The sequence below is a fragment of the Amblyomma mixtum genome, chromosome 2 (assembly GCF_055824585.1).
Source record: "Amblyomma mixtum isolate Tamu chromosome 2, ASM5582458v1, whole genome shotgun sequence".
In the NCBI taxonomy this organism is placed as follows: domain Eukaryota; kingdom Metazoa; phylum Arthropoda; class Arachnida; order Ixodida; family Ixodidae; genus Amblyomma; species Amblyomma mixtum.
In genome coordinates, this window is record NC_143013.1 from 284,382,093 (window position 1) to 284,398,982 (window position 16,890).

Consider the following 16,890-nt stretch of genomic DNA (forward strand, 5'->3'; position numbering starts at 1 on the left):
GTAGTGGTGATTACGAGAAGGAAGATGGCGGAAATGGCTTCTAACCAAAACTTTTTATTTTGGCTGACTCACGCCCGCAAAGAACTGAATGAGTCGGCGGCGGCGTAGCAACAAGCGTGCTCGGCGGTCGTAGAACTGAATGCCCGCCGTTCTCGACCGTGCTGAATTTTAAGCTGATAGCGAACTTTCGAGATAAAGCTTGCTAGAACATTCTGGAATGACGTAGAACCGACTCCGCCTGGATGCGATCAATCGAGACAAATCTCGTTGCTTTTGCATCACAAGCAAAAGTGATAAAGCGGCGTGCCGGAATGAACAAACAAACACTACAAAGATTCGCTGCAATATTCTCGAGTCATCACTTTCGAACGGCTACTCGTGACACTGCTGAGTTACCAAGGGGACCGTGGACACGTTTCAACCACTTTATTGTACAAGCGCTCTGTAGCACATGTTCGTCATGACCTTGGTCAGATACAGTTTTCATTTCAGGCTGTATAGGGACCAGGGTGTTTATTAGCACACTTTAACGAAGACCTGCATGATCTCTGGAAGTGGTGAAATGGTAATGGTAGAACATCATAAACAAACAGTAAAAAATCAAGGTTAAAAGTAAGCAATGAGGCTCTTAATTACACAATTTTTATTAACCTGTGTTTCGATGGAGGCGAAACGCAAAAGGCGCCCATGTTCTGTGCAATGTCAGTGCACGTTAAAGATCCCCAGGTGGTCGAAATTATTCTGGAGACCTCCACTACGGCCCCTTTATCTTCCTTTCTTCTTTCACTCCCCTCTTTATCGCTACCCTTACGGCGCAGTTCGAGGTATGGGAGACAGTTACTGAGGCCATTACCTTACTTAAAAAAAAAAAAAACAATTTTCATTTTCCAAGTTGTTTTGGAAATACTAGCCATCTTCAATGCCGTCGACGAGTCCACAGAGACGGTTGAAACCCACTGATGTGTGTTATAGCTCAGTAAAGAGGAAGCCCGAAAAATTACAGGAACACCTGATTCCGTTATGTTTTGGCAAGGCGATAGCGTCAGCAGCTGCTGATGCTTTTGCGAAAGTGACCTCACTTTCGATCTGATGGAGACATGCCATGTCTAGTGACGTTGCTTCCTGCCAGCCAATGGGAATACTCCGATCTAGTGACGGCAGTTCCCTCCAGCCAATGGGCGAATTTCATGACCGACAACGCATTTTGGCTCCATGGGGCTTCTAACGAAAACAAAATTGTCGCCGCCGGCAACTGCAGGGGGTCGGTAAAGAGTTCTTATAATCATACAGGCACGCTGAAATGCCGTTCAACACTCCTCATCATCATCACCCTGACTACGCCCACTGCAGAGCAAGACAGCTCCCAACCCGGTCCTTTGCAGTTGCGGCCACTGTATCCCCGCAAACTTCTTAATCTCATCCGCACACCCAACTTTCTGCCGCCCCCTGCTACGCTCGCCTTCTCTCGGATTCCAGTCCGTTACCCTTAAGGACCAGCGGTTATCTTGCCTTCGCATTGCACGCCCTGCCCAAGCCCATGGAAAGAAAAATAGGTGTAACGTTAAGAGATCGGAAGCGGGCGGAGTGGGTGAGGGAACAAACGCGTGTTAACATCCTAGTCGAAATCAAGAGGAAGAAATGGGCCTGGGTAGGGTTTATAATGCGAAGGCAAGATAACTGATGGTCCTTGATGGTAACGGAGTGGATTCCAAGAGAAAAAACAAGCGTAGCGGGAGGCGACAAAAAGTTAGGTGGTTGAGATTAAGAAGTTTGCGGGGATACGATAGCCGCAGCTGGCAAAGGTCAGGGTTAATTGGAGAGACATGGGAGAAGCCTTTGCCCTGCAGAGAGCGTAGTCAGCTGATGATGATGATGATGACTGTCTCCGCTGTGTTTGCGGGCGTCTCTTTGCGCTGCTATAAGAACCAGTAATAGTGGCATATGGTCGTTTCCCTTAACAGTCGCTCAAGGCAATGCATCAGCTCGAAGCCTTACGAGCTTCCAGAAACTGCAAAAGCTTAAATGAGCCCAGCGCGATGATCCTCAAAAACCATTAGAGTGTGTCTGAGAGTCACCGCTACAAGAGAAGGTATATACGTGCGGAGTGCTGTTATATTCGAAGTGGACACACACCTGACCGAGGCATAGATGATGGCGGTCCTGGACTTGTCGCGGATGTCCCTCAAGATCTCGACGACCCTCTGTCTCGTTCCGGTGTCGACGCCCTGCAGCGGCTCGTCCAGGAAGAGCAGGCTGGGTGCGCCGACCAGCGCCAGGGCCAGGGACAGCTTCCGCTTCTCCGACATGCTGCGCATTGGGAGCGTCTCATCCAAACTCTCCAAACAAGGGACCCGTACGCAAAGACTAGCATGAATAAGTTAGAAAAAGCACGAAGAAAAGAGGTAAGACTTAATTAAAACAACTTTAAGCGAGCACAAGTTAGTGGCTTATTAACAAGAGCTAACTCGCCATCAATAAGTCAAGGGAATCATCTCAACCGCCTTAAGTTCTTAGCTCAATTAAAGGTCACTATAAAACCAGCCTTTCTGAAACAATCTCCTGCTCAACCGGATATGCTACTAGGCAAATATATTCTTTAGCAATAACTCCATTTCAGCCGCACAATAGCTGTTATATGTATTCTTTTTTCCCCAAGAACAGCAACTGACTTGCTTGAATAACCTCAGTGACATTGAAGTATGCAGCCATCACTGACATCATTTGCTTCCCTCCTTCGGCAACGTTCTTTGATACTGATGTTTTCTTTTGTTACTTATTTTGCTTCAGTCAGCGACTGTTTATTTGTGCTCTGCCATTGTATTGTGTTTTATAGTCTGTTCTTCTCCCACACTGCTAAAATCCCCAAAATGTGGGGTTGCAGCATAAATAAATAAATAAATAAATAAATAAATAAATAAATAAATAAATAAATAAATAAATAAATAAATAAATAAATAAATAAATAAATAAACAAACTCTGCGCTCGGCGCACTTCAACAATACCACGGAGGAGGACCTATACCTGTGGCCACACCAGGACGTTTAATTAAAAGCTTCGAATGCCCGCGGGTATAAGCATGGGTGCACAGTACAGACCCCAAGTCCTCTGGACAGTCGTTCTTCTTGTCGAACAGGTTGCAGGACCTGAGCAGCTTGTCAATGTAGCTCTGTTCGCTGCTCCTGGGGACACCGCGAAGACGTGCGAACAGCAGAAGGTGTTCGGCCACGGGGAGCTTGGGCAGGAGGCCCCCTTTCTCCGGGCAGTAGCCGATCTGGGACTGCCACTGCACGTGGAAAGGGAACCATGCATCTTCGACCCTCTAACCACGTCACGAAAGAAATCTAAACGCAGGGCCCCATGAAGAATGCTCGCTCCTCTTGACTGTCATAGTGAGGAGTATGATGAATACGCAGTACTCGTTGAAACTCGAGTGCGAGTACAATTCGTGTCTAGCATACAGCAGCACCGAGGACATTATATTTACCTGCACTGTACAACCGGCATGGCGAGTAATTGCCAACCAGCGCTTACGCTAGCACGAGCTGGCGGTAGCAGACTATGGAACTGCGCTCATATGCATTGTACTTTGCACTTTCGACCAAGGGGACGAATGTACAAGTTTTCGCCAGCGTACAAATTATGAGCAACTTCGTGCATGCTAGAATTTTTTGTGCACGTTTGATGCCGAAGATAGGGAGTAGCTGACAGAATTTCAGTAGGCTCCTTAGTCAGCCGAACGACGACAGAAATCTTAGCAAGCGGCTTAACCGCATCATACTGTGCATTATGCGTTAATTACAAATTCATCAACGAGTGTGGCGTCCACCTTTCGTAGAAGCCACCCGCAGAGTGCGTTAGCCTGATTGGGCCTCGGTGGCTCATTGGACTGTGGTTTCGGTGGCTGAGCCCGAAGAAGCGGGTTAATGTCCCAGCCGTGGCCGTGTTTCGATTGGGGCCAAGCGCAAAATCGACCGTGTGCTGTGCGATTTGAGCACACGTTAAAGAACCCCAAGTGGTCGAATTTATTCCGGAGCCTTCCACTACGGCACCTAGCTCTTCCTCTCTTTCTCGGCCGAAGCTCGAACCCGGGTACTCCGTCATCAACGATGCCTGGACCTCTGACATCCTGCCAGTGGACTAGACGTCGTCTCTGGTCTCATTCATACCAGAACACAATAAACACTCCAATATCAATAACCTCCGCCCTATTTCCCTCACCTCCTGTGGGGCCAAGCTCATGGAGAGAATGGTGTTTGCCAGCCTCACTTCCCATCTTCAGACCCCCGACATCCTCCCTCCCACCCTCATCGGATATCGCCGAGCACTATCCACCCAGGACCTTTTCCTTCTCCAACACACCTCATTTAACACAAATGCTCCAGACGTTGCACAGGTCACAGCCTTAGTAACAGCTGACATACGCAAGGTTTCGACTACATATTACACAACCACATCCTCACCATACTACAGCCGACTCACAATGCGGACACATGGTATAAGTACCGTCTTTGCCATAAGTAGCCGGGCAGAGGTTATTTGTTTCTTAGTCGCGTAGCTAAGCACTTACGGTAGCCCTTGAGCTCTGAATATGTGTAGAGTAAGGTGAACCCTTGTCCTCACGTTCTGACACCTTTCGGTCTTTAGGGGTGCCGTAAAGGCTCCATTATACGGTCGAGAAGCCAAAACCTGTAGCTCGGTTACTTTTGGAAGAGGGGGTACATAAAAGCTTTCCTCTCCCACCGCTCTGACAGTGTCCACTACCTCGACAAACTCTCTCACCCTATCAAACCCACTCGCGGCACCACGCAGTGTACCGTCCTCTCCCCCATTTTCTTTTACCTAGGCATGGTCCCGTAATCTGAACCTCTACTGATAACACGCAGTAAATATCAACGGACAATGAACTCCACCATCTCCCTTGCCCTGGCCGGACAGCGTATCCCCCGCATCGACTTTTGTCGCGTCCTAGAAATGCTGCTGATATTCAATCATGCCACACACACATGCCACTAAATTACACACTTCCTTTGCCGCGTTGGCATAAAGCATGTCGGCCTCTCCGAGAGATACGCTAGCCTCCTTGCTCAAGCGCTGGCCCTGAATCCCTATATACTACATCCCTTACTGTTCATCCTTTACAAACCAAACCCGGCCCTCAACACACTATACAAAGCAGAACTCCCCCAGCAGGCTTCCCCAGACACCCTGTACAGAACAGGCCTTTTTCACTCCCTTCAAGCCCTCAACCTACACCGGAAGAGACAAATCATCCACCTGCCCAGCTCACCGGCTGGGCGATGGATACTGTCGTACACCCCCTACGCACCCATCTCCCCCCCCCCCCCCCCCCCCCGAACACACACACACGCAGGCCGCAGCCAAGAATATGCATACAGCCACAACTCACCCTTGGACACTGTGGTGGTGGCCTGCACAGACCCCTGCCTCAAGGAAACCGCGGTACCCACAGCAGCCATAGTCATCCACCCTACCTTACTTCTATACTATGAACACTCACACAACCGGCCCGTGTACCTCCCCAACCACCTCTTCCGCCCTAGAAGTGCACGGAGTCGCCGATGCCACCCAAACCCTAACCACCCTACCCCTCGCCCCCGCACACGTAGTCTACGTGCTTTTTACGACAGAGGCCTCACCTTCTTTACTCGATCGGCCTTATATGCTGCACTAAGCATTAAGCCCACGACCGGTGACCCTTCGGTGGATCCCTGCTCACATGGGCATTCCCGGCAATGATCTGGCTCTTCAGCTTGCCTGCGATACTGCACACCGGGCGCCGAGGATCCCATGGAAGAGCCTAGCGATGTTGCACGAAGTCAGGGCCTCCAAACGACCTTTCCACGAATACTACACGCAGCAAAAGTTGGGCTTAGCTGATTCATCACCACGACACTCAACCTTATCGATTCGTACAGCTCGCACCCTTAGCCAAATACAATTTAACCTGCTTCATACATCAGCCAAAATTTGCACGGCTACGCTTCCAAACCTCACTGCTCAAATTGTTCACACACATAGCAGTAGGGGCGAGCGAATATTAGGAAAATTAGAATGCCGGATAGAATATCCTTGCAACCGATTATTCGAACGAATCAAATGCTGTTTGTAATAAATTATTCGAAACGAATCAAATACGCCCTCAAGTTCTCGAATACTTTTCGAATAATCGGCGCGAAGTTCGAATAAAGCCTGCCGCATTTTTTTTCCATGACTATTCCAAAAGCAGGGACCATACATGCCGCGTTACCATGCTGCCGTGATCGGTACGCGCGGGATGGAGGGTTCAGCGCGGCGGTGCGGCCCATTCGGGTGGCGGGAAATCTGGACCAATCGGTCCGTGCGGAAGTCTCGTTTTTGGGGCGAGTCACTATAGTAGGATAAACTTAAAAAAAAAAAAAAACAGCCGTTGCTAACACTGGGCCGCGGTCCGCGGCGTGAACTCGCAACAGTAAACGAAATCAGCTTTTTAATATTTGACTATATCAAACAATCCACGTATTAACATTCCAGAGCTCACAATTTTTTTCTTGCGATAAGCTGCTTGTTTAAGTAACAAGAAACGTTTAAGTAGCGGATTACTTTTTCGTCGTGGACGAATTCTGCGCGTGGAGCTTCGCTGGAGACTTGTATCCGACTATAGTTCGACTCTGTGTGAACATTTCATGTCACTCGGCTCCTTTCGCTAGTAGACCAGAACAAATCGCCAGCCTCCGCGACACATCAGTACGACCGCGCATATAGCCTATAGCACTGGTCTTAGTTTTCGCGGCGTGCTGGTGGCGGCTGGACGTACCTTCCGGGGTGACTCGGAGAGTGTGTACTTCTGGCTGTAGGCGTTGCCCGACGAGCGGAGCGCGAGCGCAGAGAGCACCTCGAGCAGCAGCGTCTTGCCCGAGCCGTGCGTGCCGAGCAGGCCGAAGCACTCGCCCTCGACCAGCGAAAAGTTGATGGCCTTGAGCTGCGGCACGCGGCTGCCGGCCAGCAGCCGCCAGATGTCCCACACGACCAGAGCCCGGCCGTCGTGGCCCGGCGCCATTGCCAGCCGGGGGGCCTCACGGGCCTCGTTCGCCACGTCCGTGTCCAGCTGCTCGTACAGGGCTCGTAGCTGCTGCTCGGAACAGAAACGGGTGCGTTTTACTATGGGCTTGTCCGGAGCAGTCAGTGGTCCCCGTCATATCATCATCATCTACTCCAGGAAAAAACAAAGCTGCCTTCTTGCACTTCCTCCTCCTGCTCGAGCCGCGTTCACCTCGTACCAGTGTTTCGTAATCTCGGCTTCCCATCTGACTCCCCACCGCCTATATCATCATCATCATCATCATCATCAGCCTGAATACGCCCACTGCAGGGCAAAGGCCTCTCCCATGTCTCTCCAGTTAACCCTGTCCTTCGCCAGGCGCGGCCACCATATTCCCGCAAATTTCTTAACCTCATCCGCCCACCTAATTTTCTGCCGTCCCCTGCTACGTTTGCCTTCTCTTGGAATCCACTTATCTTGCCTTCGCATTGCATGCCCTGCCCAAGCCCACTTCTTCCTCTTGATTTCAACTAGCATATCATTAACGCGCGTTTGTTCTCTCACCCACTCCGCCCGCTACGTTTCTATTCTATTGGTGTGCCTCTAACACCCGAAACGCCAGCGGTCATCTCTGCTGATTACACGTACAGATGCATCAAGATCATTTCCTCTTGTTGACTTCGGCTACGGTAACGTCTTTGGTGTCGTTCGGTGTAGTGAAGGCGCTGTCAAGTTTGTGGCCTGTGCATAGTCACAGGGTCCAGGTAACCTTGACGCCTGTGGACCGTAGCGTTGGGGTGGTGCCGCTGTTGCTGTCACTCTGCCATTCTACAGGGGGGCCAGCACTGTCGGTGCTTCAACCACAGACTGAAATCGGTCACAGTCGTTGGCCTACCGCACCCACAGTGTGGCTTCCTCACTGCGCCAGAGACACTAAGTGACGGAGAGGATCACGGAAAAAAGTGTCGTTTATCTCTCGTTAGAGCAAAAAAATGGAGGAAAGAAAAATTTGGTATGAAGGGCCCGCCTTCCGTTCTCCACACTCCCGTTGAGGTTGGCGAGTTATCAGATGTAACGTACTACAGTAGACTGAGCCGCTGTGAACGTTACCAACCATGCAAGTTAGACTGTTCTAGCCATCACAAACAGAGCACGAAAGTAAGGTCTAATTCCTTCCTTAAAGCGCGCTTATTTCATTACCGTTACTTAATACTGCCGTAAAGGAATTGGTCCTGAACACTTCCAAGACAGTGATGGGACACGGGCTGCCGTGGAGAACGGAGCCAGATGAGGACTCGATAAGGTGGGTGGCGCCACCGACGCCACGAACCGGTAAACGACAGAAAGGAGAATTCGAGGTAAGATAAACGGCAAAAGCGAAATATTCTGCTTTTAATTTTTCTCCCCTCCTGTTGCAGGTTCCCACAAAAATGCTTGAGGACGAAAGTTCTCGTGAGGCTCTTTGAAGACAGCAAGGCATTTCGCATAAGAACGTAACAAGCATGCAAGGTTAAAGAAGCAGAGCGCGTGGTATAGTACAAGGCGAAAAATCACGCAGGGCACTTAGGACTACTTACGTACAATGAATTCGAAAGCATTTGTGTCTCATCGTGGCTTACTAGTTAACTATGTTTCTTGCTAGTTATCATCGTCATCACTCTGACTACGCCCACGGCAGGGCAAATGCCTCTCCCATGTCTCTCAAATTAACTCTGTCCTTTGCCAGCTGCGGCCACCGTACACCCGCAAACTTCTTTATCTCATCTGCCCACCTAACTTTCTGCCGTCCCCTACTAAGCTTGCCTTCTCTTGAAATCTCCTTAACGACCAGCGGTTATATTATTACGGGGGTACGAGATGTACGGGGATCGATACCCAGCACCTCCACCAAATATTACGGGGGGCTAGCCCAGCAGCAGACGGGACAGGCCACAGTCAGAAGGCACACCGAACCAAATCACTCCAGCACAAACTGCCACGTCCTCGTCGTCGTCAACTGCCGAGCGTCCAAACAACGTCTTCTTCGCAATGCGACTATGCACCGTAACAATATTGCCTTCAGATTACATACCCTGCCCAAGCCCATTTCTTCCTCTTGATTTCGACTAGGATGCAACTAACCCCCGTTTGTTCCCTTACCCACTCTGCCCGCTTCCGGCCTCTTAACGTTGCACCTATAATTTTTCTTTTCACCAGTTAGTACTCGTTAGCAACAAGTGCTAATTCCCCTTTCCTCCCCTTTCCTCGTCTGCTTAATTGCTTAACGAGGGCCTCGGTCCTGGCAGCATTGATGCCTTAGGAAGCATAAGAGGGTTATCACACAGCTTCCACCCTCGCCGTTCGATGACGTTCTACGTCACATCAGCGGTAACTCAGGACGTGGTACGTCCGCCGCTTAAGAACGTGGGTGGCGCTGGTGAACGCTCCCAAGGTTAGGTTATTTGTAAATATAAATACCCCCGAAAGCAGAAGGTTTGACAGCCGTCGCCGTAGCTCAGCGGTAGAGCACCGGACGCGTAATTCGGAGGTCGTGGGTTCGGATCCCACCGGCGGCATGTGGTTGTTTTTTCTTCTGCTTTTCTAATCAATCAGGTTGGTTGGTTTATTGGGTTTAACGTCCCAAAGCGACTAAGGCTATGAGAGACGCCGTAGTGGAGGGCTCCGGAAATTTCGACCACCTGGGGTTCTTTAACGTGCACTGACATCGCACAGTACACGGGCCTCGAATTTCTCCTCCAAAGAAATTCAACCACCGCGGCCAGGATCGAACCCGCGTCTTTCGGGACAGCAGCCGAGCACCATAACCACTGAGCCACCGCGGCGGCTTCTAATCAATTAGCTTTAAGCGATAACATATTCAGTAAAATAAATTGATCAACACCACAAAATAAATAAATTCATTAAAAATCCCCTGTGCCCCTTGGTTTCTGTGGCTGTTGGCTTCTCTCATAATGTCTCAAAAGCCTTTTACGTAAATATTTCATTGCGAAGGCCTTTAGGTTGAAGACTGTTACGGTATAAAGGCCTTCAACCTAAAGGCTTTCACTCTCTAGGTCTGTGACCTAAAGGCCATTGCGGGTCTATGGTCTTGGTCCTCTGTTGACTCTTATGGTTGCGATGGCAGCTGTACTGACCAACGTTACTAGAACCTTCTAGTAACGTTGGTACTGACGGCGTCATTGTAGTTTTCGGACCATTTCGTCTAGACGACAACGTAGGGTTTCGTTGCCGAGGAGCCAAATAATGCTTTCGCATTGAAGTTGCTCACTTAGCTATTTGTAAGCCCTAACATAAGGCACCACCATAGAAGGAGGAGGTGCAATGCGTACTTTTTCGGCCATGGAGCTCCTGATTCTGAAGAGCTTGGCAGAGTCGAAAAAGACGACCGCCACGAACATGGCCAGCCCCTCGATGAACAGCACAATCAGGTTGACGCCCACGGCCAGCTGATGCATGGCGAACGGGCTCAGCGTGTAGGGCATCAGCATATTCTCGCGGTCTGCAGCAGCACATGGGTACAGCTCACATTTTTTTTGTGTGTACGTGACGTCACAACAGCGTCGCCAGGCGTCCCATGCAGGACCGCAGAGGCGAAACGGACTGGAGGCCGCGTCGTCTGCTCGGCTGTTCTGCTTACGTGGCACAACCCCCGCTACTCGCCTCTCTGCCTCGATAGCAGACGTCGCCTTGCCGAATGGCAACCATATGTTTACTACCGTCACGTACACTGGCGTACCCCGCTCTTAATAATTAGCCGTCTACAAAAATTTTGTAATCTGCCTAGTGAAATTTCTAGAGCGCTATTTTGAGCGCTTATCTGTGCTCTTCAACAAAATGGTTCATTCCCACTGAACACAGAACGTTCTGCAGACATCTTCGAACGTCTAGAAAAAGCTAGGAGATTAGAGGTTGTCGACATTAGTGCACTGCACGGGCTCGGGCCGGCCCGAAAGCCCGGGCCCGGCCCGGCCCGCGGGCCGGGCCGGGCCGGGACACGATCTATTTTGCCGGGCCTGGGCCGGGCCCGGGCCTGAAGTTGCGGGCCTGGGCCGGGCTCGGGCTTAAAGTTGCGGACGCGAGTGGGGCTTGGGTCCGTACAGAAATGGCTGGTGTCCGACTATTGATTCACTATTGCAGAGTGAAGTACACAACTGCGACATTGGAGCAGTGACACGGATGAGCTATGGGTTATAGTACGCGCTGAGAAAGAAACTAAACTTTATTCATTGACTTATTTATTTCCTTATTTCCACGCCGTGGTGGCTTAGTGGTCAAGGCGCTTGATTACTGAGCCGGAGAACCAGGGTTTGCTCCTGTCCTCGGCGGCCGCATTTCTGTTTAGGCGGCAAGCATGACAGCCATGTACTTTGCAGTATCATTGCTCGTTGAGGAAACCCAGGTGGTCGAAATGATCCGGAGCCCTTTGCTTCGGTATCTCTCACAGCCTGACTCCCCTTGGGCCCTTAAGCCCCACAAACATAGCCTTAATTTTATAGCTATATTTTTCTCATGTGAGAAAATTCACAAACTAAAGCGTGTTTGGTTTTCTTTTTGATGAGCTGACCGGAACGTCTCGTAAATGAAATAGCCACAAAAGCTCGCGAGAGTTTGTAAATCTCATCGAATAAGCACATCTACCTCTCCTCGCTTCTTCAGCCTGGTTGTCATGACAAGGGTTTTGCCCTGTAAGTTATCACGTCGTTCGCACGTTATCTTCTGCTCCACCAGTAAGAGTAAAATTCAACCGGTCTTAATTGGCCATTGATCATTCGTCATCCCAAAGTTTAGGACGCTTATAGTCTTCAAAACACACACCATGAAATACTCAGGTCATTTAACCTGTCGTTTCTGCTGAAAGGCGACCAGTTCGGCTGTGATTTCAACCTGTGAGATCGCGTTCACTAAAAAAATGTCATCCCAGTGCTTGCTAGGCAGCTTTAATGTTTATTCTTCCAGGCGGCAAAATATAACTGATTAAAATCATGGGGAAATGCAAAGTAGTCAATTACGCGCGTATGCAGCCCTTTTTATTTCGCTTTCGGAACTTCCGAGTTTATCTTTGCGCACCTACACGATATCACTGTCCAAAAGAGGGCCTGGCGAGCACTACTCTCAATCAGTTCCTTCTGGGTTAAAAAGAACCAACTTTCTGCAAGCCAAACTGTGGTTTCAGAACCTTTGTCGGCCAGTTCCTTATCGGTCTAGTAGCAGTCTACTTGCTCAGAGTGAGCAGTGTACCTCAAGCGTTACTGTGAAACGGGCCGGGCCGGGCCCGGGCTGGGCTTCACTCCGGGATTCACGGGCCGGGTCGGGCTCGCTAGAGCGATAATTTAGCGGGCCTGGGCCGGGCCCGGGCTTGAAGCCGCGGGCCTGGGCCGGGCTCGGGCTTCAGGTCTCGGGCCCGGGCCGGGCTCGGGCCCCAGATTGAGGCCCGTGCAGTGCTCTAGTCGACATGTCTGCAAAGGCGCATTATCACCACGCCTTACAGGTGTTTAGGTGCAGAAGTAGGGAATAAAGTGTATCAAGATCTTTGCCGCCTAGGCCGTAACAAAACGCTTACAACGTATCGATTAGACTCCTTCAAGTAGTCTCGCGTCACCGACCGTTTCGTTGCTTTTACGTCGTCGTACTTTCGTTAAACACGCTCGTAATTATTTGTCGAAACACGGACGCGCGAATGAATGATGTGGGCCGGAATAGTTCTGCAACAGCACCCCGCTAAGTTTAAGTATTGCGGAGTTAACAAAGGCTAGCACTGAGGAAAGACACTGCTCGGTTTTACCTGTCGTCTGCGCCAGGTGCTTTCGCGTACAGACCTTAATAGCACGTGTTCTCACTACAATGGCGCAAATTCGCTCTCAGCACCACATTATGACCCCTTTTACCAAGACTAAGGATATCTGTGCACATAATTCCTGCTCGAAGATACTTTTACGTGCAGTCGTATTCACGGCATATATTTCGAGACCTGGAAGGGCATTTTTAAAAGGACCGAAGTAACGATATTTTGTTCGGGTTTTGACACTGCTCTGGCTAGTTTCCACTGTTGTCTGCTATTTACTGCTCCTGGTTTCAACCCACCTGGCTTGCTGCGTGCTGATTTTTTTGCCGTGCACGTGCCAAACGTTTGATTAGGCTATTGGTGGCTGTTGTCTTGACATGAGGATTTCTTCGCTTCGTTTGCTTTTACTGTTTGTCTGCTGTCACGTGAGTCCTGGCTGGCGTTCAAAAAGCTGCTCGTCGCTCTCAATAAACTCTCTGTAGACCGCGCATGCACTGTCACCTTCTGTGTTCGTTCTCGTTTTTTTTTTCTTGCTGCTTCCACTAGTCATGCAACCGAAACGATAACTCTGTCATTATCCGGTGGCGCCTAGGTGGCACCAGACCCATGTACTGCATTGTGTGCTGGTCATTTTATGTGGTCACTGTTACCCATGCGTCTATATCGTTTTTTTTTTCGCCTTCTGGAGTGTTTCGTCTCCGACATTACATGCACCAGTGCACCATTCCGCCGATTTCACAAAATACAACTAAACATATTATACACATCTGCACGGTCCTATATTTTTTTAAATCGCCTCCAATCTACCCCAGCTTGCACTAACTTCCCTGAATCATATGGAAACCTGGAACACTGCATTCCTCTACAGACGCCCAGACGCCATTAAGTCCTCCCCCTTCCCTCCTGGAATGCCTGGTTGACCTCGGCTCATTTAGGGGATCAACTGGCCCTGTGTCCTTAAGGGAATTCTAGGTCAAACATGCTCGTTCCCTCCTCGGCGACTAAAACGAAGTTGCCAAATAATGTGCTTTCTCTCTCTCGATACATGGGTATCCATGGGCAGAACGGACGAACGAACTGGGACGAGCAATCATTGCTAAAACCGAGCATTATATTCATTTCACCCATCCCATTATAGATACCGCCTATAGTAGGATACAACTTAAAGAAACAGCAGTTGCTAACACTGGGCCGCGGTCCGCGGCGTTCTGTATTACTCCGCTGGCCAATCGCAACAGTAAGCGAAATGAGCTTTTTAATTTTTGACTTTATCAAACAATCCAGGTGTCAAAATTATAGAGCTCATTATCTTTTTCTTGTGGTAAACTTCTTATTTACGTCACAAGAAACGTTTAAGCAGCGGACTACTTTTTCGTCGTGGAGGAATTTTGTGCGCGGAGGCTGAATGTGGGCGGAGCTTCACTGCAGACTTAAGTTGTATCCAATTATAGTCAATCGAGATCCGGGTAATATGATTTTCCTTATATTCCACTGAAAGTTTAATTTTTGCGGCCTTCGTCACTAGCCCAAGCAGCGCCGTGGCTGGGCGTTACTCAGGGCGATGACGAAAGTTAGCTTATAATAGAACTGGCAGTCCAATCGTCGTGTTGTCCCTCCCCAGCACAGAAGCGTCTCGTACTCTTGCAGCAGACGTCGATGGCCGCCGGGTCGAGCTGGAGCCTCTCACTGTGCGTGGTATCGCAGGCGAGCAGGAGAAGGTCAATGGTGCTGCTACCGTCCGTGGCCTCGGTGGAGGCGTACTCGTCGCACAGTTGGTTCTCCGCGTCCAGAAGCAGCAGCTTGACCACGCCCGACGAGAAGGCGAACGGCGGCAGCAGTGTGAACAGCCAGTGCAGGACCACGTAGTTCGTGCTCAGGGTCACCGCCTGCGAGGCTGCCGACGCAGTAGTCCCCCGTTTACATGAACCCGACAGCGGCGGGTCGAGTCAGGGATTCTAGTTGAGCGAGGTCAGCCCAACTCGACGACAGCGTGTTTACATGAATTCGATTTTAGCGAGTCGAGACCGGTTCAATTGAAGCGACCTTAAGTGTCGAGCGGCGCAGCGGGAAAGGGCAGTGGCAGCCTCCAAGATTTCGATATGGCACCGTTGCCTCGCAGGCGCGACGGCGCAAGCGAAAAACAGGTTCGCATTTATCCTGTCCCCTCCCGCTAGCCCGACTCTTCGACTCGATGATTTTAGAAAGGCGGGTCAAGTGAGTTAACCTACCCACTTCAGGCGAGTTAATTAACTGGACTCGCTCTGCCGCTTATTTTACTCGACCCGACAGCGCTCACATGAACCCGACAACCGTTTTACCCGACAACCAAACTCGACTCGACTTTATCGCGTTCATGTAAACAGGCCTCTTGTAGCGTTTGCTCGATGGCAAAAGAGGAGAAAAAAACCGCCGCGGAGAGAGCGGATCGTGGAGTATGGTGGAGTATGTAGTATCAGTACCATACTCTTCTGAAGAGCTGCGCTCAAATTTCGCGTCACTGACCATCGCAATCGGCTGTACATTGTTTTGCCATCTAAAGGAAAATAAATGACCCAGAAAATAGACTAAGCGATGTTATCAGTTCATGAAGCGTGATGAATTCTTCAAATGTCATTTATGACTCCGTTTGCTCTCGCCACGAAGAGCCCATTTACGTCATAACGCCAAAGACAGTTATGTCAAGTATTTTACGTAATACTTTTCTGCAACGCTTCTACAGTATTCTTAAACCAGAGTGTCGATCACGTAAAAGAAGTTAGTGAGTTATCGCTCAGGAGGAGCGAGTGATCAGTGCTCGGCAGAGGCAGTTTGTTTGGTTTGGTTGGTTTATGGGGGTTTAACGTCCCAAAGCGACTAAGACTATGAGAGGCGGCGTAGTGGAGGGCTCTAGAAATTTCGAATTTCTCCTCCAAAGAAATTCAACCGCGGCAGCTGAATTTCTTTGGAGGAGAAATTCTAGAGGCCCGTGTACTGTGCGATGTCAGTGCACGTTAAAGAACCCCAGGCGGAACTACCTAGATTCTGCAAAACTGAACTATACGGGGGCAATACCGGGTGTTTCAGCGAACACTTTCAAAAATTCTCATAAGTAGAATTTTCTTGGTAAAGATAAGGCTTTTGCAGCATAGTATTACCAATGTTGGCGGACACCAGAAAACCGGTGAATCGTATTAGGTAGTAAACTGGTTCACTAATTTTTAATAATTTTTTAACTATTACAGTTAGGCGCATAGTTGCAATTAGATATTTGTAGCTGGTCGTTAGTAATAGCCATATCAGTTTTTAGAATTTCGAAAATGCGATTATACTCGATGCTGTGGCTCGACAAAATTTGGCTTTTTCGACTACAGGTTTTCCCACTGAATTTAATCCTAGTGCCAGCAGAAATAATCTGAGCGCCGATAGTATAATCTGCCTGCCATGTAATTTAATCTCAGTGCCATGCACTTAATCTAAGCGCCAGCGTATTTAATCCAAGTGCCAACTCGAACAATGCCAGCGCCAACCAATTTAATCCCAGTGCCAACGCAAATAATACATGCGCCAGCTGTTTTAATCCAGGTGCCAACCAATTTAATCCGCATGCGGAAAACGAATGCGGTAGAAGATTCCAGAGCGCAGAGCACGAATTTCAGAAATAAAGCGTAGTTACGATAATTTGTGAGACCATGCAAGCCTGTGAGTCACATTCTCATGAACTATTTCGTTTTCTTCGCATACCTTGCAACATCAAAGAGCCACTAGCAGCTGTTAACCCTCAGTATTTGATGCAACTCTTGCGGCTTGTGACTGTCGTGTATTAATTAGTTGGACAAGTACTGCTGATTATGGGTTGTCGTATGCGCTGAATCTGCATGCTACATTAGTTACAATTACGGCCTTCATACTGTTTTCATATTGCCGGCCGTTTTCATGCAACCGGTGCGAAATGTTCTCGGGAGGCTCTGATAAAGATTCAACACCACTAGCAGAAACAAAAAGGGAGTAGTGTAATACAGAGTTCTTCCAGGTGGGACGAGTCATAGAACCGGAGTAACGGTTCTTCACTTTACGGTTTATTTAGTTTTA

General features: G+C 49.4%; 1 protein-coding gene across 1 annotated transcript in view; it reads right to left on the reverse strand.

Annotated features, from left to right (window-relative positions):
* LOC149364310 (phospholipid-transporting ATPase ABCA3-like) overlaps positions 1-16,890 on the reverse strand; it is a 96,213-nt gene that overhangs the window by 6,284 nt on the left and 73,039 nt on the right. The window contains exons 22-26 of the mRNA XM_089574252.1: positions 14,462-14,716; positions 10,370-10,539; positions 6,816-7,130; positions 3,097-3,284; positions 2,134-2,307 (exon numbers count right to left, since the gene is read on the reverse strand). Coding sequence (XP_089430378.1) covers positions 2,134-2,307; positions 3,097-3,284; positions 6,816-7,130; positions 10,370-10,539; positions 14,462-14,716 — 1,102 coding nt within the window. The remainder of the gene's footprint in view (positions 1-2,133; positions 2,308-3,096; positions 3,285-6,815; positions 7,131-10,369; positions 10,540-14,461; positions 14,717-16,890) is intronic.